The following is a 21,712-nucleotide window of genomic DNA, read 5'->3' as shown; positions in this document are numbered from 1 at the left end:
CAGCTTTTTTTTTCATATTGATTCACATTTGTACTGTAAATCACAGTGCAGATCTGCAGCGTTTCTGCAGCAGAAAAATCTGCTGCAGATCTGCACTAAATCTGCATCGTGTGCACATACCCCTACAGGTTACATTAGATTTGGATAAAAAGGTGTCCTTGACAGAGAAGACATAACTGATGCTAAATGGGTCATAAGCTACTATGAAAAGTATTTTATGAAAACTATTTTATGATTTGCGTATATATAAATATATATTATATAGGACTGTAAGGACATATATTATATAGGACTGTAAGGACACGGCTTGACTAGGCCCGGATTTGTCTGCACATCCACAGATCCCGAAGGTTATAATAGCAGGACAGCAATTGTCACTCTACTTGTAATTATGTTGCAAGATAACTATTATTCACTCTCTGATCACCACTGTAACTTTACAGATTAATAATGATTGTACAGCAACACTGCTGTCCGTCACCCTACGGTAAAGGCTGCTCCCTAGCAGGCGGCAGAAAGGACCATTGTGTTCCTATCTCTGTTACCAGTTCACCAAATGTGCATTTATTCGTAATCTAGTTGCAATCTTCATGATTATCACCTTCAACAGTACAAATTGTTGTTGCGGTCTCTATCTGAGGCCTCAAAAACTCTGGTCAGACAGTTAAGAGACATTTATTTATGGCTTAATATTATGCCGCTAATTACATCCAAACCTCGGCTACAAAAGGCTGAAATGTTCCTACCTGAAAGTCTGGTGCGTCCTGTTTGATGCCGGCAATCCACCAAGAAGTAGAGTTATGCCCTACCTGCTACAGCAGCCCAATCCTCACTGCTACCACAGCAACCAAAGGGATTAAGTGGATGAGACCACAGTACACGCAGGGGAGAAGGGCACACGAGAGAGGACAGCGTGCCAGGTACATAAAGTGGGCACAGACTCAGGCTGTAGCTACACTTCTGCACTAACGCAGATCCAAGCCTCTTAGACGAGATGGACCTCCATAGCCTTATATTTTTATTTATCTCCTGACAACATCTGCTGTGCTTTCATACATAGTGGAACAAGCTTAAATCCCTAAAGGCTGTCCTTAGCAGGTGTCATGACTGACAGCACGCAAAATCCTCTTCTGCACTACACAGCATCTATAGAGCGGCTTCTCTTAGGGAAGGCTTTGCATGTCACCGGCCAGACTTTTATAGGAAGCAGCTCGGAAATACAAACTAGCTTCCTATAAAGCACAAAAGACCACTGGGAGATGAAACAAGCAAAGAGAAAATGCCAGAAAATAATAGACTGCTTTTTCTCATTATTATTTTTCCCTTTTATAGGATTAAACCCTTCCTGTACCAGAAAACGTCCAGCTACACTTACAGCTGAGCTGCTTCAGAGAAGAAAGAAGGAGAGTGATAATAGAGTTTAACCCCTTAACGACCGCCGATACGCCTTTTAACGGTGGCAGTTAAGGGTACTTAAACCACAGCGCCGTTAATTAACGGTGCTGTGGAAAAAGTGAATAGCGCCCCCAGAGTCGGATTTTCTCTGGGGTCTCGGTTGCACATGATTTGTTTTTTTTTACCGACCCCGGGTTGCGATCGCTGGTAATTAACCGTTTACCGGCGGACGCAAAAAAAAAACCCCCCGCAATTTCCCATTTAATTTCTCTGTCCTCCGATGTGATCACACATCAGAGGACAGAAATGAGGTCCCCGATAGCCAGCCAGCCAGCCCCCCCCCCCCGGTGCTCCTCGTGGCTCCTGATGGGCGCCGCCATCTTTTTCCGGCACCCGGAAGATCTTTGGGGTCTCGGCTGCCAGGGGTAGCCGAGACCCCAAAGAACATGATCGGGGTCGGTTTTTACCGATCCCTGTTTTGCGATCGCCGGTAATTAACCGTTTACCGGCGGTCGCAAAAAAAAAAAAAAACGATCTCTCATTCATAGGGTGATTCGGGGACCCTGCTATACTTACTGGTGTCCCTGGATCCTCCTGCGTCCCCTCCTGCCCACCGGCTTCTTCATCGGGAAAGAAAATGGCGGGCGCATGCGCAGTGCGTCCGCCATCATCTGCCGGCCGGCAGCCAGAGGAGTTGGGGCTAAAATTAGGGTTAGGGTTGGGGCTAAATTTAGGGTTAGGGCTAGGCTTCTTTCACAATTGCGTCAGTACGGGCCGTCGCAATGAGTCGGCCCGATGTACGTTGTGAAAATTGTGCACAACGTGGGCAGCGGATGCAGTTTTTCAACGCATCCGCTGCTCAGTCTATGTCCTGGGGAGGAGGGGGCAGAGTTACGGCCACGCATGGGCGGTCGGAAATGGCAGACGCGACGTACAAAAAAAAAAAGGTTACATTGAACTTTTTTTTGTGACGACTGTCCGCCAAAACACAACGGATTCAGTGCACGACGGACGCGACGTGTGGCCATCGGTCGGCAATACAAGTCTATGGGCAAAAAAGGCATCCTGCGGGCACATTTGCAGGATACGTTTTTTGTCCAAAACGACGGATTGCGACGGATGCCACACGACGCAAGTGTGAAAGTAGCCTTAGGGCTAGGGTTGGGGCTAAAGTTAGGGCTAGGGTTAGGGTTGGGGCTAAATTTAGGGTTAGGGTTGGGGCTAAATTTAGGGTTAGGGCTAAAGTTAGGGCTAGGGTTGTGGATAAAGTTAGGGCTAGGGTTGCGGCTAAAGTTAGAGTTAGAGTTGGGATTAGGGTCAGGGTTTGGATTAAGGTTGGTATTAGGGTTAGGGTTGGCATTAGGGTTATGTTTGGGGTTAAGGTTAGGGTTGGGATTAGGGTTAGGTTTGAGGTTAGGGTTGAGATTAGGATTAGGGGTGTGTTGGATTTAGGGTTTTGATTAGGATTATGGTTAGGGTTGAGATTAGGGTTGTTTTGGGGTTAGGGTTGTGATTAGGATTATGGATCGGGATGGGATTAGGGTTAGGGGTGTGTTGAGGTTAGGGTTGGAGTTAGAATTGGGGAGTTTCCACTGTTTAGGTACATCAGGGGGTCTCCAAACACGACAGCCAATTTTGCGCTCAAAAAGTCAAATGGTACTCCCTCCCTTCTGAGCTCTGCCATGTGCCCAAACAGTGGTTTACCCCCACATATGGGGCATCAGCGTACTCGGGATAAATTGGATAACAACTTTTGGGGTCTAATTTCTCCTGTTACCCTTGTGAAAATAAAAACTTGGGGGCTAAAAAATCTTTTTTGTGGAAAAAAATATATTTTTTATTTTCACGACTCTGAACGCCCAAGTGCTTCACAGAAGTTTATAATGCAAAGTTCTCACCACACATCTAGATAAATTCCTTGGGGGGTCTAGTTTCCAAAATGGGGTCACTTGTGGGGGGTTTCTACTGTTTAGGTACATCAGGGGCTCTGCAAATGCAACATAACGCCTGCGGACCATTCTATCAAAGTCTGCATTCCAAAACGGCGCTCCTTCCTTCCGAGCTCCGCCATGCGCCCAAACAGTGGTTTACCCCAATATATTGGGTACCGGCATACTCAGGACAAATTGGACAACAACTTTTGGGGTCCAATTTCTCCTGTTACCCTTGTGAAAATAAAAACTTGGGGGCTAAAAAATCTCTTGTGGAAAAAAATATATTTTTTATTTTCACGACTCTGCATTATAAACTTCTGTGAAGCACTTGAGCATTCTAAGTTCTCACCACACATCTAGATAAGTTCCATAGGTGGTCTAGATTCCAAAATGGGGTCACTTTTGGGAGGTTTCTACTGTTTAGGCACATCAGGGGCTCTCCAAACGCGACATGGCATCCGATCTCAATTCCAGCCAATTCTACATTGAAAAAGTAAAACGGCACTCCTTCTCTTCCAAGCTCTGCGGTGCGCCCAAACAGTGGTTTACCCCCACATATGGGGTATCGACGTACTCAGGAGAAATTGCACAACAACTTTTGTGGTCTAATTTTTCCTGTTACCCTTGTGAAAATAAGAATTTGTGGGCGAAAAGATCATTTTTGTGTAAACAAATGTGATTTTTTATTTTCACGGCTCTACGTTATAAACTTCTGTGAAGCACTTGGGGGTTCAAAGTGCTCACCACACATCTAGATAAGTTCCTTAAGGGGTCTAGTTTCCAAAATGGTGTCACTTGTGGGGGGTTTCCACTGTTTAGGCACATCAGGGACTCTAAACGTGACATGGCATCCAATCTCAATTCCAGCCAATTCTGCTTTGAAAAAGTCAAACAGCGCTCCTTCACTTCCAAGTTCTGCGGTGCACCCAAACAGTGGGGTATCGGCGTATTCAGGAGAAATTGCACAACAAAATTTCTGGTTAAATTTCTGTTTTTACACTTGTGAAAATTAAAAAAAATGGTTCTGAAGTAAAATGTTTGCAAAAAAAAGTTTAATGTTCATTTTTTCCTTCCACATTGTTTCAGCTCCTGTGAAGCACGTAAAGCGTTAAAAAAAACTTCTTGAATGTGGTTTTGAGCACCTTGAGGGGTGTAGTTTTTAGAATGGTGTCACACTTGGTTATTTTCTATCATATAGACCCCTCAAAATGACTTCAAATGTGATGTGGTCCCTAAAAAAATGGTGTTGTAAAAATGAGAAATTGCTTGTCAACTTTTAACCCTTATAACTCCCTAACAAAAAAAAAAAATTTTCCAATATTGTGCTGACATGTAAGAAATGTTATTTATTAACTATTTTTCGTGACATATCTCTCTGATTTAAGGGCATAAAAATACAAAGTTTGAAAATTGCAAAATTTTAAAAATTTTCGCCATATTTCCATTTTTTTCATAAATAATCGCAAGTAATATCGCAGAAATGTTACCACTAACATGAAGTACAACATGTCACGAAAAAAAACAGTCTCAGAATCAGCGGGATCCGTTAAAGCGTTCCAGAGTTATAACCTCATAAAGTGACAGTGGTCAGAATTGTAAAAATTGGCTCGGTCATTAAGTACCAAATTGGCTCTGTCACTAAGGGGTTAATTTAGGAATCCTGGATACAATAGTACATTTCTTTAAGAGACCCCAAGTAAGTTAAAAAAAATAGTGTACTCCTATGTATTGACAAGCGTTATATCCTAAGGGCTTCAGGCATGGAGCAATATAATGTGGCAGCAAAAAAGACCAAAAATGAGGGGGGTAAGAGAAAAAATAAAAAGCTTTTCACAAACCTTCTTCTCATGTGTATCAAAAAAGTTGTAAATGTCACACACAATGCAGCTGATGTACAACTGAAGCTAAGAAAAGGGGGTGAGCAAGGCTATGTAATGCATATTTTACAGTTTTTAGTAACATAATGGCATACTATACTGGTATTACCTGGTGTTAATCGCCTTGAGCAATGCCATACTGTCAGTCAATATTTAGAGATAATTCATTGTAGTGAAGATCCCTATATTTCTGGTGAGGATACAAGTTTATGTCTGAAGCCCAAAACCAGTAATGTGCCCCATAATAGGGAAAGCACCAGTCCACCTAAACTTTAGCGGCCAATATGTATTTTGAGCTACAGTAATACTTCCATTGGGGCCAGCCATGATGCTCCATAAGCCTGTGTAACTGAACAACTTTACACAGGGATATCTGACTAAATACTTAGAAGTGTACATATCATCCTCTTATGCAGCCCTGTATTCTACCAACTTCCCCACCCTTTTTAAAGACAAAGTATTAATCAAGTGGAAATCTCTTTCTGTCTCTTTAATAGGCCATATTGCAGCAGTTAAAATGGCTCTCCTCCCTAAATTATTATATCATTTTGAGACCCTGCCAGTGGGGGTCCAAATGGAGGAACTCAGGTCTTTACAAGCACGGATAATGTGGTTTATTTGGAACGATAAACGCCATAGAATTTCTAAACAGATCCTCACGACTAAATCTGCATGGAGGCTGTCAGTTTCTGATGTCACAAAGTAATACTGGGCTGTGCACTTGGACGGATATAGAAAAGTTATGGCTAACTCCAGTGCACCCGAATTTTCTGTTGTGTTCAGCCCAAACCATTCGGCTTTCGACCCCCCTACTAGGTCTACAACACAACAGGAATATTTGGCACTCCTGTAAGAAAAACCTTGCCCTGGCCTCGCCCAAATCGTCAATGACCTCCTTTATCTTCCAACCTTTGATTCCCAAAGGCATGGACCCCAAATGGTGCAGCCGTGGATTTCAGCAGGACTGTTCACATATGCAGGCCTGGTTGATAGAGACTCATTCGAAATCCACTTGTTTGATTACTTCAAAACCAAATTTCCCTATAACTAATAGGGAGTTTGTACAATATATGCAGATTAAGCATCAGGCGCGCTCTCTTTTTGGTTCCACGAGTGTCTCTCGGCCAACAGACTTTAAAAGATTAAGCAAGAGAGGCCCCTCTACTAAAGGGCTGATTTCAGATATTTATGGGTTAATTCTCCTCAGACTGATCCCCCAAGTAAAGCACTCCTACATGACTACCTGTCATGTAGGAGTGCTTTTTGGGAGGGAGTTACCACTCCAGACTTGGCAGAATATCTGGGATAAGGCGGCAAAAGCCTCCATGTGTACATTGTATAAGGAGAATCAATATAAGATTTTGATGTTCTGGTATCACACTCCAGAGATTCTCCATAAATGTAACCCCTTTTCCGGATGTCTGCTGGCGCTGTGGACTGACCTGGGGATCGCTGACCCATATCTACTGAACTTGCTCCAAAATAACGGAGTTTTGGAAGTCAGTCAAAACCACGATACTAAAAATGCAATATGCTGAAGTTCCATTAGAGCCATCAGTATACCTCCTTAATACTACTATAGGGGATGGGGAAAAATTCTGCTAAATTACTCCTTCATTTGCTGACAGCAGCTAAATGTTTGATAGCCTCCTTTTGGAAGCAGACTAACCCACCTTCTCATCAGGATCTATTGGGAAGAATCGCAGATGTAAGGAATATTTGACGGCCATTTGAAATGCAAAGGTGGATCTCTTTCAAACTGAATGGTCTCCTTGGGATTACTTCTGGGCCCATTACATTAGCTAACCCCCCAAGAGATCTTTTCCTTCGTGACATATGGTACTTTATGATAGTGATAACATTTCTTCTACACGACTTGCATTTAACTGGTGAAAAAGACATTGAATTTTAGCAAAAATTTTGACAAGTTTGCAATTTTGAAACTTAACTCTGATTTAATGGCATAAAAATTATGTCACACAAAATAGTTAACAAATAACATTTTGCACATGTCTACTTTACATCAGCACAATTTTTGAAACTTTTTTTTGGTTAGGACGTTGTAAGAGTTAAAAGATGACGAGCAAGTTCTAATTTTTCCAACAAAATTATTTTTTTTTTTTTTAGGGATCACATTACATTTGAAGTGACTGAGGGGTTTATATGACAGAAAATACCCAAAAGTGACAGCATTCTAGAAACTGCAAAAACACATTCAAAAAGTTTATTAACCCTTCAGGTGCTTCACAGCAATTAACCTCTTAACCCCCAAGGGTGGTTTGCACATTAATGACCGGACAAATTTTTACAATTCTGACCACTGTCCCTTTATGAGGTTATAACTCTGGAACGCTCAGATGATTCTGAGAATGTTTTCTTGTGACAAATTGTACTTCATGATAGTGGTAAAATTTATTCGATATAACTTGCGTCTATTTGTGTAAAAAAATGAAATTTGGCAAAAATTTGGAAAATTTTGAAATTTTCAAACTTTTAATTTTTATGCCGTTAAAACATTTCCCACAAGTCTACTTTACATCAGAACTATTTTGGAAACAACATTTTTTTTTGTTACTAAGTTATAAGGGTTAAACGTTGACCATAGATTTCTCATTTTTACAACAAAATTTACAAAACCATTTTTTTTTTTAGGGACCACCTCACATTTGAAGTCACATTTAGGGGTCTATATGGCAGAAAATACTCAAAAGTGACACCATTCTAAAAACTGCACCCCTCAAGCTGATAAAAACCACATTCAAGAAGTTTGTTAACCCTTCAGGTGTTTCACAGGAGCAGAAGCAACATGGAAGGAAAAAAATTAACATTTAACTTTTTAGTCACAAAAATGATCTTTTAGCAACAATTTTTTTATTTTCTTAAGGGTAATAGGAGGAAATGGACCCTAAAAGTTGTTGTCCAATTTGTCCCGAGTACGCTGATATCCTATATGTGGGGGTGAATCACTGTTTGGGCGGAAGGGAAGGAGCGCCGTTTGATTTTTTTCAAATTGGCTGGAATTGCGATCGAACGCCATGTCGTGTTTGACGAGTAGTGTAAACCCCCCCCTCCCACACACACACACACGTGACATTTTGGAAACTAGACCCCCTAAGGAACTTATCTAGATTTGTGATGAGCACTTTGAACGCCCAGGCGTGAAAATAAAAAATCATATTTTTTCTACAAACATGATCGTTTAGTCCCCAATTTTTTTTCTGTCAACGCAGATTATTGAGTGTGATCATGCACGTAAGACTCATATAACAATTCTTTGAAGCGATTACCGTATTCCTGCTCCTCTTCATTGTGCAATCATCCTATAGCACAGTTTGGTCTATACTTTAATATAAAAATCTTATAAATGTATACTGTGTAATGGCCGTGTCTGACCGTACAGGAACATGGTCTGGTCATACCACAGCTACTGGGCAGGGGAGGAAGCAAAAGAGAATACAGACAGGACAGCAGGGGATCGCAAATGATTCTTTCTTTGAGGTAAAGCTTTGTTTAAATACAGGCAGTGAGATGCTTTATCTCGTAGAAAGAAAAATTTGTGATCCCCTGCTGTAATGTCTGTATATTCTTTGGCTCCCTCCCCTGCCCAGGAGATGTGGTATGATCAGACCATGTTCCTGCAGGTTCAAACAGAGCCATTACACATGACACAGAAGGGGCACATGTATAAGATTACCTCAGCACAGGAACTTTATTTTTATTAAAAGAACTATTAATTAAAATGTATTGTATTTTTCGGACTATAAGACGCACCTTTTTCCTTTAAAAATGTGGAGGAAATTTGGGCAGGGGTGTGCTTCTTATAGTCCGGGTTTAAGTGCTCTGGTTGTGGATGGGGAGCTGCAATTGCGGAACAGCGTGTCACGGGAGGCAGGAGTTGGCTGCTGTGGCTAACTCCTGTGCCTACTGCTAAAGAGAAATTAATATTCACTGCACTCCACGCCCATGGGAATGGAAGGCTGTGAATATTCATGTCTCTTTAATAGCGGACATGCTGTTAGCTGCAGCCGCCGACTTCCTGCAGCTGCCGGGCTTTCACGTGTGCCCATTAGTTAAGGGAGCGAATATTCACTGCTCTCCACTCCTATAGGAGTGGAGAGAAGTTAATATTCATTGAGCTTTAATAGTGGGCACAGGAGCAGCAGCTGCCATCTCTTGCAGCTGCTGGGCTATGACATGTGCCCACTATTAAAGAGAATGAATATTCACTGCTCTCCGTGAATATTCATTCCCTTTAGTATTGGGCACACGTGAACGCGGGCAGCTGCCGGAAAGCGGCGGCTGCGGCTAACACTGTGCCCACAATTAAAGATCAGTGAATATTCACTGCTCCACACGCCTATAGTCCCAGCATGAAGAACAGTGAGTATTCTGGTAGCTGTCCTCTGCTTGTAGGCAGCGCATGACGCCACAGCCATATGCTACTTACAAGCATATATCAGCTGCTGGCATCGGAACAGGAAGCTGCGAGGGAGCCAAAAAGTTAAGTAGAATGTTTTTTTCTGTTTGTTTTTTTTTAAGTTTTTCTGATGGGGACCATGCATACCAAGATGGAGATGGGAGCCCTGTACAACAGGATAGGGATGAGGGGGCCATACATATCATGATAGGGATGAGTAGGCCATGCATACCAGGATGGGGTGAGGGGGCCATGCATACCAGGATGGGAATCAGGGGGCCATGCATACCAGGATGGGGATGAGAGGGCCATGCATCATACCAAGATGCAGATGAGGGGCCATGCATCATACCAAGATGTGGATGAGGGGACCATACCAGGATAGGGATGTGGCGGCCATGCCTACCAGGATATGGATAAGGGGGTCATGCATACAAGGATGGGGTATGAGGGGACCATGTATACCTGGAAAGGGGAGATATATATACCAGGATATGGGATATTAGTACAGAATTGACAACATTTTGCTTCATCTTTTTTTTTTTTTTTTAATAATTTTGCTCATCTAAAACCTAGGTGTGTCTTATGGTACGGTGCATCTAATAGTCCAAAAAATACAGTACTTTGTCCGTGGGAAAATCCTTTTTATTTACACATAAATCCATTATGGAGTATGAAATGTATAACCTGCTCTATATTATGGCATAAAAACTCAAACTTTAACTTATGTTACTTACTTTAACTTATGGCTTACTTATGAAACTCACTTATCAGATAAAATCGAACACAAATAAGCCCCCGTGTGAATTAACCAAGCATTGTGAATTATTTAAACCATTATTGCTCTCACTTGTAAAGGCTAGAAACAGCAAATCTCAGTGGACTTGACGAATACTTTCTTCTTTTCTTATTAATCCAGGATTTAATCCTCAAGCAAATCTCAAAGTTTAACCTTTATCTGTTTATAATTAGTTCAGAAATCCTTCCAAAGTTTTTATCTAAGTAGATATTCAGACATACAAAATACACACTGGCTTTGACCAACTATGTAATACTAGATTTGCCAACATCATACGATCATGGGGGTGGGGGTAGAGGAATCCCTCCCTCACTTCTGTTTCAATCTAGTGTGTAAATAAAGGTGCTCTTACACATTAAGCAGCTGACAACGAACCAGCTACTTCTCCCAGACCCCCGATACTTGGCTCAGCAGAGCATGCATGTGTTCTCAATGCAGAGGGAACGGTAAGTTGATGCAGGAAATTTAGGTTCTTGGCTCCTGATAACAAAAGGAACGGGCATGATGGATTTCCCCTTTTCTTTGATTGCCAAGTCTGGCTTCACCGAGCAAGAGAAGGGCACGGATAGATGGAAAACCAGCAGAAGGGAAGGTGTATATAAACGACTGGCCCCGTCATGGAGCACAGAGTGCCTGTACTTGGTTTGCACAGTCATTCTGAACTGACAGCCCCTTTAACACTCAATACTCTGTAACCCTAGAAACGTTTTTTTGACTATAAATTTCTCTCACCTGAACAGAGTCAATCGATGATGCCATTAAAGAATTGTCCAGATCCCTTGTGGGTTGCTCTGGAGGAACCAGTCTTACACACATCGCTTGGGTGAGCTTTGGAGAACTATGAGCCTCAGATCTTGACAAATTAAGAGATTCTTTCAAGTGTTTCATAGCGATTTGCTTCTGTAATCGTAGAACTTCTTTCTGGGACTCATGTAACAAACGATTAAAGTCACTCAGCTTCAAGTAATTTGGAAAATCCTGCACAAGATATAAACAATCCATTATTAGTACGTGGAGTTATGTAAATTAAAAGCAGTAAGCACCAGCAACTCTCCCTGCGAAAAACATGAAAGTTAAGCCGAATAAAGCGCTCAAGTGTATGGGGGAGTGAGGGGAAACGTCTGTCAGCTGAACAAATGACCCTCCGACAGCATTATCATGGGTATGGCCAGCCAAGAGGGGTTTTCCCATAAAAAAAGTATATTTTAAGGTACCTTCACACATAACGATTTCGTTAACGATATCGTTGCAACTTCACGCTTTTTGTGACGTAGCAACGATCCCGCTAACGATCTCGTTATGTGTGACAGCGACCAACGATCAGGTCCCTGCTGGGAGATCGTTGGTAGCTGGGGAATGATCAGGACCTTTTTTTGGTCGCTGATCACCCGCTGTCATCGCTGAATCGGCGTGTGTGACGCCGATCCAGCGATGTGTTCACTTGTAACCAAGGTAAAGATCGGGTTACTAAATGCAGGGCCGTGCTTAGTAACCCGATATTTACCCTGGTTACCATTGTAAAAGTTAAAAAAACAAACAGTACATACTCACATTCCGATGTCTGTCATGTCCCCCGCCGTCAGCGCCGGGCGTAAAGCAGAGCACAGCAGTGAAGTCACCGCTGTGCTCTGCTTTACTGCCGGCGCTGACACAGTCAGTGCGGGAAGCTGACGGCGGGGGACATGACAGACATCGGAATGTGAGTATGTACGGTTTGTTTTTTTAACTTTTACAATGGTAACCAGGGTAAATATCGGGTTACTAAGCGCAGCCTGCACTTAGTAACCCAATGTTTACCCTGGTTACCCGGGGACTTCGGCATCATTGAAGATAGTTTCAACGATGCCGAAGTCGTTGGTCGCTGGAGATAGCTGTCTGTGTGACAGCTCCCCAGCGACCACACAACGACTTACCAACGATCACAGCCAGGTCGTATCGCTGGTCGTGATCGTTGGTAAGTCGTTTAGTTTAACGGTACCTTTAATCATTAGGTCTAGGGAAAAAAAAGTTCCACAATTGGAGGTGTTAAAAAAAATGTTCCAGTGTGTAGATAATCTTATAAATGTGCCCCTGCTGTGTACTGTGTAATGGCTGTGTCTGACCGTACAGGGACATGGTCTGATCATACCACAGCTCCTGGGCAGGGGAGGAAGGAAAGGAGTGTACAGACAGGACAGCACGGGATCACAGCTAATTCTGTGAGGCAGGGCAATTTTATCTCAGAAAGACTAATGTGCGCACTGATGCCTTCCTGTCTGTATATTCTCTTTTGCTTCCTCCCCTGCCCAGGAGCTGTGGTATGATCAGACCATGTTCCTGTACAGCCATTACACAGCACACAGCAGGGACACATAAGATTATCTCAGCACAGGAACATTTCATTGTAACACATCTAATTGTGGAACATATTTTTATTCCAAGATCTATTGATTAATATGTACTTTATTTGTGGGACAATCTCTTTAAGCCTCAACATTAGCCCATATATAATATATACAGTTGTGTGAAAATGAAAAAGTTTTTTCCCTTTCCTTATTTGGGATTTTTTTGCTATGTTTGTCACAATTAAAAGGGAACCTGACAGCAGGATTGTGCTCAGTAAACTACAGTGTCAGGTTGACGCGGTTATACTGGTTAAAAGGATACCTCGGTTGCTGAAATCCATCTTGTGGTTGTTCTTTAATCTGTATTTGTAGTTAACGAGATTCTCGTGCTCCGGGGCGGCGGTCTTCAAGTGGTGCTCTGCTTAGATATTCATCCTTATGGCTTATGACAGGTCATTGACTTACCCCTTTATTTTACATAATGAATATAATATTATAGGCTTAGAATTTTTTTTTTTTTTACATCCAACAAAATGGCGGCAGCTACTGCGCATGCGCCACTAGCATTTTGCTGGAGGAAAAAAAAATTGGCTGCAGCTAAATAGCGCCGATGCTTGCGCAGTAGCATCTATCAATAAGAGAGAGAGATGGTACTGCGCAGCCGGCACCATTTTGCTGGATGCAATTTTTTTTCTAAGCCCACAATATTATTTACATTATGTAAAATAGGGGGCAGGTCAGTGACTGATCAGAGTGACCTGTGATAAGCCATAAGGACGAATACCTAAGCAGAGCACCACATAAAGCACCACATAAAGCCCCCCACAGACCACCCTGAAGTACGAGATTCTCATTAACTGAAAATTGCAAATACAGATTAAATAACCACAAGGTATCATTTTAATCAGTGTAATCGCGCCGACCTGACAATGTCTGTAGCTTACTTAGCAAAATCCTGATGATGGAACTTCCACTTTGTTTCAGATCACCAAATAAAGTTACATAATAGACAAATATATCATAAGTAAACACAAAATACAGTTTATAGATGAAAGTCTTTATTATTAAGGAAAAAGAAATCGAAACCTACAGGGCCCTCCCAAAACATAAATTAAGTTTATCACATCTTTGGGAAGCTGAGTCCAAATACCCTAGCCACTTCCAGGACTGATTACTGCCACACCTATTCTCAATCAAAAAATTACTTACCGTATATACTCGAGTATAAGCCGAGATTTTCAGCCCACTTTTTTGGGCTGAAAGTCCCCCTCTCAGCTTATACTCAAGTCATACCAGGGATTGGCAGGGGAGGGGGAGCGGGGGATGTCTAATTATACTTACCTGCTCCTGGCGCGGTCCCTGCAGGTCTCTGGCGTCCCGGCAGCTTCCTCCTGTACTGAGCGGTCACATGGTACCGCTCATTACAGTAATGAATATGCGGCTCCACCTCTGTGGGAGGTGGAGCCGCATATTCATTTCTGTAATGAGCGGTAACGGTGACCGCTCACTACAGGAAGAAGCTGCAGCGTCGGGGAAGCAGGGACTGCACAGCGCCAGGAGCAGGTAAGTATAACGGGGAGGGGAAGCGCTGCGTGATATTCACCTGCTCCTCGTTTCGGCGCCGCTCCATCTTCAGCAGTGGCGCTCAGGTCAGAGGGCGCGGTGACGTAGTTAGTGCGTGCCCTCAACCCGTACGTTAGTGCCGGAACGATCAGCACGTGAATATTGAAAGCGCCGGGGGCCTGAGAGGTGAGTATGTGATTTTTTTTTTTTAATCACAGCAAATGGGGCAAGTGTCGGTATGGAGCATCTATGGGGCCATAACGTTTGTGCAGCACTATAAGGGGCCATAACGTTTGTGCAGCACTATATGGGGCCATAACGTTTGTGCAGCACTATAAGGAGCCATAACGTTTGTGCAGCACTATATGGGGCCATAACGTTTGTGCAGCACTATAAGGAGCCATAACGTTTGTGCAGCACTATATGGGGCCATAACGTTTGTGCAGCACTATAAGGGGCCATAACGTTTGTGCAGCACTATAAGGGGCCATAACGTTTGTGCAGCACTATATGGGGCCATAATGTTCGTGCAGCATTATATGGGGCCATAACGTTTGTGCAGAACTATATGGGGCCATAACGTTTGTGCAGCACTATATGGGGCAAATATCTTTATGGAGCATCTTATGGGGCCATTATTAACCTTTATGCAGGATTATATGGGGCATATTTTAATATGGAGCATCTTATGGGGCCATAATGAACTTTAGGGAGCATTATATGGGGCTCCTGATTCAATATGGATATTCAAAAACACAACCTACTGATGTCTCAATTAATATTACTTATATTGGTATCTATTTTTACTTTTGACATTTACCGGTAGCGGCTGCATTTCCCACCCTAGGCTTATACTCGAGTCATTAAGTTTTCCCAGTATTTTGTGGCAAAATTTGGGGGGGGGGGGGGGGGCGTCTTATACTCAGGTCGGCTTATACTCGAGTATATACGGTATATAGGACCTGCCTGACAAAGTGAAGCAGATCAAAAGTTCCTCAAAAGCTAGACATCATGACCTGATTTAAATAAATTCTGGAACAAATGAGAAATAAAGTAAAATTGAGATCTATCAGTCTGGAAAATGTTATAAAGCCATTTCCAAAGCTTTGGGACTCAAGGGACCCACAGTGAGAGCCATTATCGTCAAATGGTGGAAAAATGGAACAGTGGTGAACCTTCCCAAGAGTGGCTGGCCGACCAAAATTATACCAAGAACACTGGAACAACTCATCCAAAAGGTCACAAAAGACCCCACAACAACATCCAAAAAACTGCAGGACTCACTTGCCTCAGTTAAGGTCATGATTAAACCATAAGAAAAATGGCCTGCATGGCAAAGTTCCAAGACGAAAACTACTGCTGAACAATAAGAACAAAAAAAACGAGTCTTAGTTTTTCCAGAAAACATCTTGATGATCCCAAACACTTTTGGGAGAACACTCTGCAGATTGAAGAAACAAAAGTTGAACTTTTTGGAATGTGTATCTCCCATTACATCTGGCATGGAAGTAACACAGCATTTCAGAAAAGAATCATCATGCCAACAGTAAAATATGGTGGTGGTAGTGTGATGGTCTAGGGCTGTTATGCTGCTTCAGGACCTGGTGTGGTAAATGGAACCATAAATTCTGCTGTCTACCAAAAAATCCTGGAAAAGAATGTCCGGCCATCTGTTTGTCACTTCAAGTTGAAGCACACTTGAGTTATGCAAGACAATGATCCAAAACACACCAGCATGTCCACCTCTGAATGGCTTAAAGGGAACCTGTCACCCCGTTTTTTCAAGATGATATAAAAATAGCGCTAAATAGGGGCAGAGCTGTGCTTTAAATTAGTGTATTTTTGGAGCCTTTATTCCCCACCTATGCTGCCGAAATACCTTTGTAAAGTCGCCGTTTTGGGCTGTCACTCACGCTGGTCTGGTCATATGGGCGTGGTGACAGCGCTGTTTCTCCCCCAGATCTCCGTTGGTGGCGTAGTGGTGTGCGCATACCCAGCAGGCGAATCCAGTGCGCAGGTGAAGGAAAAAAGCACGATCTGCGCTATTCCGCGGTTTATTGGTGGGCGCGGCCATCTTTGTGAGGCCGCGCGTGCGCAGATGGTACTTCTTGGCTTCCCGGGGCTTCAGGAAAATAGCCGCGGGATGCCGCGCGTGCGCAGATGGAGATCGTGGCGGCCATTTTCCTGAAGCCGAGATGCGAACTCGGCTTCTGGAAAATGGCCGCGGGATGCCGCGCGTGCGCAGATGGAGATCGCGGCGGCCATTTTCCTGAAGCCGAGTTCGCATCTCGGCTTCAGGAAAATGGCCGCGGGATGCCGCGCGTGCGCAGATGGAGATCGCGGTGGCCATTTTCCTGAAGCCGAGATGCGAACTCGGCTTCAGTAAAATGGCCGCCGCGATCTCCATATGCGCACGCGCGGCATCCCGCGGCCATTTTCCTGAAGCCCCGGGAAGCCGAGAAGTACCATCTGCGCACGCACGGCCTCACAAAGATGGCCGCGCCCACCAATAAACCGCGGAATAGCGCAGATCGTGCTTTTTCCTTCACCTGCGCACTGGATTCGCCTGCTGGGCATGCGCACACCACTAACGGAGATCTGGGGGAGAAACAGCGCTGTCACCACGCCCATATGACCAGACCAGCGTGAGTGACAGCCCAAAACGGCGACTTTACAAAGGTATTTCGGCAGCATAGGTGGGGAATAAAGGCTCCAAAAATACACTAATTTAAAGCACAGCTCTGCCCCCATTTAGCGCTATTTTTATATCATCTTGAAAAAAACGGGGTGACAGGTTCCCTTTAAGAAAAACAAAATTAAGACTTTGGAGTGGCCTAGTCAAAGTTTTGACCTTAGTCCGATTCAGATGCTGTGGTGTTATGGAAGTGAGATCTAGATGAAAATATATATATTTCCATCACAGTGGCATGACCTTAAAAAGGAGGTTTATGCTTGGAAACCCTCCAATGTGGCTGAATTACAATTCTGCAAAGATGAGTGGGACAAAATTCCTCCAGAGATTTGTAAAAACTCATTGCTGCTAACGGTGGCACAACCACTTTACTTATTGGGCTTAGGGGGCAATCACTTTTTCAAATGTGGCCCTATAGGTTTGGATTTCTTTTTCCATTAATAATAAAGACCATAATTTATAAACTGCATTTTGTGATTACTTGTGTTATCTTTGTCTGATATTTAAATCTGTTTGGTGATCTGAAACATTTAATTGTGACAAACAGGCACAAAAATAGGAAATCAGGAAGGGGGCAAACACTTTTTTACACCACTGTAGGCAAGTTGCCATTAGTGTAGATTTCATTACAAGGAACTTATTGATTTTAGTACCATAGAAAAATCTGCGATGCCCATGCAATTATTCAGATCATTCACATAAATTTAGCTCTCTTATTAGCTTTAGAGATTGGAATTTTACCGAAACAACCTACAAGCATACAAGGGGCTGAAGAGTAGGGTATAATGTGTCCACAAAATGATCTATCTGAGGAATCATCAGAAAATGTTTTCCTAGTTGTCAGCAGCCCTTGGCCACCTTGGGTGGTACTATAGCTTTTATGCCTACTGTCACAAAACAGCTGAGGTTAGAAACAAAATTGGAGCGGAATGTGAAAACCACATTCCCTGCTGCGCTTTGAGAGAAATGCCTAGCAACCGCATCCCTAATTACATAAAAAGTCACCAGTACAAAACTCTACAGCTATAAATAAATATAATGAATGCTTTTGTAGCCTTCAAACATCTTCATCAAAAGGCTTCCGCACCGATTACATAAGATTATGACCGCAGAAAAGGCAAACAGACACCTGCGGATCTACAGATCTGCAAATCTGAAAAGCACTTTACAAAGTTAAAGGGCGACAAAAATAAATCAGTCTATCACTTGATAGAACTGTGTTTTAACAAGACCAAAGTCAGTTCAGCCGACTACCAGAAAATGTTTAGAGCACTTCATGCATCTCTCTGCCGACAAGCTTTTTGGAGATGGAAATTTCATTCTCCAGCAGGACTTGGCACCTGTCCACACTGCCAAAAGTACCAATACCTGGTTTAAAAACAACAGCATCACTGTGCTTGATTGGTCAGCAAACTCACCTGACCTTAACCCCATAGAAAATCTATGGACAATTGTCAAGAGGAAGATAAGACACCAGACCCAACAATGCAGATGAGCTGAAGGCTGCTATGAAAGCAACCTGGGCTTCCATAACACCTCAGCAGTGCCACAGGCTGATCGCCTCCATGCCATGCCGCATTGATGCAGTAATTGATGCCAAAGGAGCCCCGACCGAGTATTTGAGTGCATTTACTGAACATACATTTCAGTTGGCCAATATTCCGGATTTTAAAATCATTTTTTCAAGCTGGTGTTATAAAGTATTCTAATTTACTGAGATAATGACTTTTGGGTTTTCATTGGCTGTAAGCCATAATCATCAATATTAACAGAAATACATACTTGAAATAGATCACTCTGTTTGTAAAGACCATCTAATATATGAGTTTCACTTTTTGAATTGAAAAACTGAAATTAACTTTTTGATGATATTCTAATTTTGTGAGATGCACCTGCATATATTACAGTATCCTAGTCATGGATTGCTATACATCATCCTTAGTGGAGAAGACAGCACAACATACAGAAGAATTTGTGATTGCTACAGTAGCCGCTATGGAGGGTGTCCGTGCCACTTACCTTCCCACCTGACAGCTTAGCCTGCAGCTCTTGGCACTCTTGCTTTAAAGTTTCAATCTGTTTGTCTTTTGCTAATAAAGCACTAGCCTGGTCACTCATGTCCTTTGCTCGCTGACGTGCGAATGCCTTCTTACACCGCTCCAAACTGGCCCCCCTAAGGTGTATTGGAGTATTGACCTAAGAGTTGAGAAGGTGATGAAAGCTATGGCTTGAATTATTCATCTATTGTTGGAGAAAAGCGGACATATTAGTAAGCCGGAGATAGGATTTTATGAAAAATGACCTGACACGTTTGCATGACCGACTTTCCCCAGAGGGTAGTACGCACCATTTTCAGATTTGCCTCTTGAAGCTTCTGAGCTCTTTCTTCCAAGCGTTTGGCTATAACTGCAAGTTCTGCGTTTTTCCTCTTTAGCCTCTTCACCTTCTCCTCAGTCTCGGGAATGCTGCTTTTTCTCTGAGAAAGGCAAATTGAATAGCTTAGTTTTAATTGGAATCTGTCACCAGGTTTTTGTCACCTAATCTGATTAGCAGCATTGTGTAGAGACAGAGACCTGGATTCCAGGGATGTGTTACTTACTGGGCTGCTTGCAATAGTTTTGACAGAATCACAATTTTATCAGCAGATCATCACTAGAGGACTGGTAAACTTGCGGTCCTGTAGTCCTCCATATTCGTGAGCACTGTGTAATCCCGCTCCCACAACCGATTGCCAGCTTTCTGTATACACTTTGCATAGGCAGAAAGCTACCAATAACCGGTGTGGGTGGAGTTATACAGAGCTCGGCATTCAGGGAACTGCTAGATCTGCAGCAGTTAGATCAGTGATTTTATCAAAACTGCAGCAAGCAGCCCAGTAAGTGATATATTGCTGTAATCAGGGTATCCACCCCTACATCATATTGCTCACAGATGGAGCAGCAAAAACCTGGTGACAGATTCCTTTTAAGAAAAATCTATAATATAACGCTGGGAGCGTCACTCTGTCCGAAGCCTTTATAGACTGCGCAAGCGCCTGCGCAGTCTGGACCCCACAGAGTGACGCAGCCCAGGAGATCGCGGTATGCGTAAGCACTGAACGCACACCGCGATCTCCAACGGTGAAGCAGGGACGTGGCAGGAGGATGAGTATGCTATAGTCACCTGGCCCGTTCCAGCGCTGTGTGCCGCTCCATCTTTCGGGTCCTCTGCCTGTGACGTTCACAGTTTAGAGGGCGAGATGACGTACTTAATGCGCGCCGCCCTCTGACTGAACAGTCACAGCCAGAGGACCCAGAACACGGAGCGGCACACAGCACTGGATCAGGGCCAGGTGACTACAGCAAGTGGCGGGGGGCCTGAGCTAGCGGCGACTCCGGCACCTGACCCCCACAGCGCGCCGGTGTCCCCGCCGGCTCAGGACCCCCAGCACTCGGCGCCCAGCGATGATAGGGGAGTATGTTTTTTTTTTTTATATATATATCGCTGCAGTATACGGGGCATATACTATGGAGCATCTTATGGGGGCCATCAACCATAATGGAGCAGCATACGGGGCATCTTATGGGGGCCATAAACCTTTATGGAGCAGTGTACGGGGCATATTCTATGGAGCATCTTATGGGGGCCATCAACCATAATGGAGCAGTATACGGGGCATATAATATGGAGCATCTTATGGGGGCCATAAACCTTTATGGAGCAGCATACGGGGCATATACTATGGAGCATCTTATGGGGACCATCAACCATAATGCAGCAGCATACGGGGCATATACTATGGAGCATCTCATGGGGGCCATCAACCATAATGGAGCAGCGTATGAGGCATATGGATGGGAACATCAAATTACAGAACGGTGGCGCTGGATGGGAGCAGCACATGACAGAACAGGGGTGTAGGATGGAAGCAGCACATGACAGAACGGGAGCGCAGGATGGGAGCAGCACATGACAGAATGGAGGTGCAGGATGGGTGCAGCACATGTCAGAATGGAGGCGCGGGATGGGTGCAGCACATGTCAGAATGGAGGCGCGGGATGGGTGCAGCACATGTCAGAATGGGGCCGCAGGATGGGAGCAGCACATGTCAGAATGGGGGCGCAGGATGGGAGCAGCACATGTCAGAATGGGGGCGCAGGATGGGTGCAGCATATGACAGAATGGGGCGCAGGATGGAGCAGCACATGACAGGATGGGGGCGCAGGATGGAGCAGCACATGACAGGATGGGGGCGCAGGATGGAGCAGCACATGACAGGATGGCGGCGCAGGATGGAGCAGCACATGACAGGATGGGGGCGCAGGATGGAGCAGCTCATGACAGGATGGGGGCGCAGGATGGAGCAGCACATGACAGGAAGGGGACGCAGGATGGAGCAGCACATGACAGGATGGGGACGCAGGATGGAGCAGCACATACCAGGATGGAGACCATATACCAATATAAATGCTCGCCACCCGGGCGTAGAACGGGTTCAATAGCTAGTGTAAATATAAGTAACCACAGCAATGTTATACACACTATGGGTACCGTCACACAGTGGCATTTTGATCGCTACGATGGCACGATCCGTGACGCTCCAGCATCGTAACAATATCGCTCCAGCGTAGACTGCTGTCACACTTTGCAATGTACGACGCTGGAGCGATAATTTCATGACGTATGTGCGATGTAGAAGCCGTTGGTTACTATGCGCACATCGTATACAATA

General features: G+C 43.9%; 1 protein-coding gene across 1 annotated transcript in view; it reads right to left on the bottom strand.

Annotated features, from left to right (window-relative positions):
• The window catches only part of TSPOAP1 (TSPO associated protein 1), a 249,325-nt gene that overhangs the window by 135,615 nt on the left and 91,998 nt on the right, over nt 1–21,712 (bottom strand). The window contains exons 3-5 of the mRNA XM_069759747.1: nt 19,349–19,477; nt 19,021–19,197; nt 11,155–11,400 (exon numbers count right to left, since the gene is read on the bottom strand). Of these exons, the coding sequence (XP_069615848.1) occupies nt 11,155–11,400; nt 19,021–19,197; nt 19,349–19,477 (552 nt within the window). The remainder of the gene's footprint in view (nt 1–11,154; nt 11,401–19,020; nt 19,198–19,348; nt 19,478–21,712) is intronic.

This window comes from Ranitomeya imitator, chromosome 3, assembly GCF_032444005.1.
Source record: "Ranitomeya imitator isolate aRanImi1 chromosome 3, aRanImi1.pri, whole genome shotgun sequence".
In the NCBI taxonomy this organism is placed as follows: domain Eukaryota; kingdom Metazoa; phylum Chordata; class Amphibia; order Anura; family Dendrobatidae; genus Ranitomeya; species Ranitomeya imitator.
The sequence above is the reverse complement of the archived record's forward strand: the minus strand, read 5'-3'. Positions and strand labels throughout refer to the sequence as shown.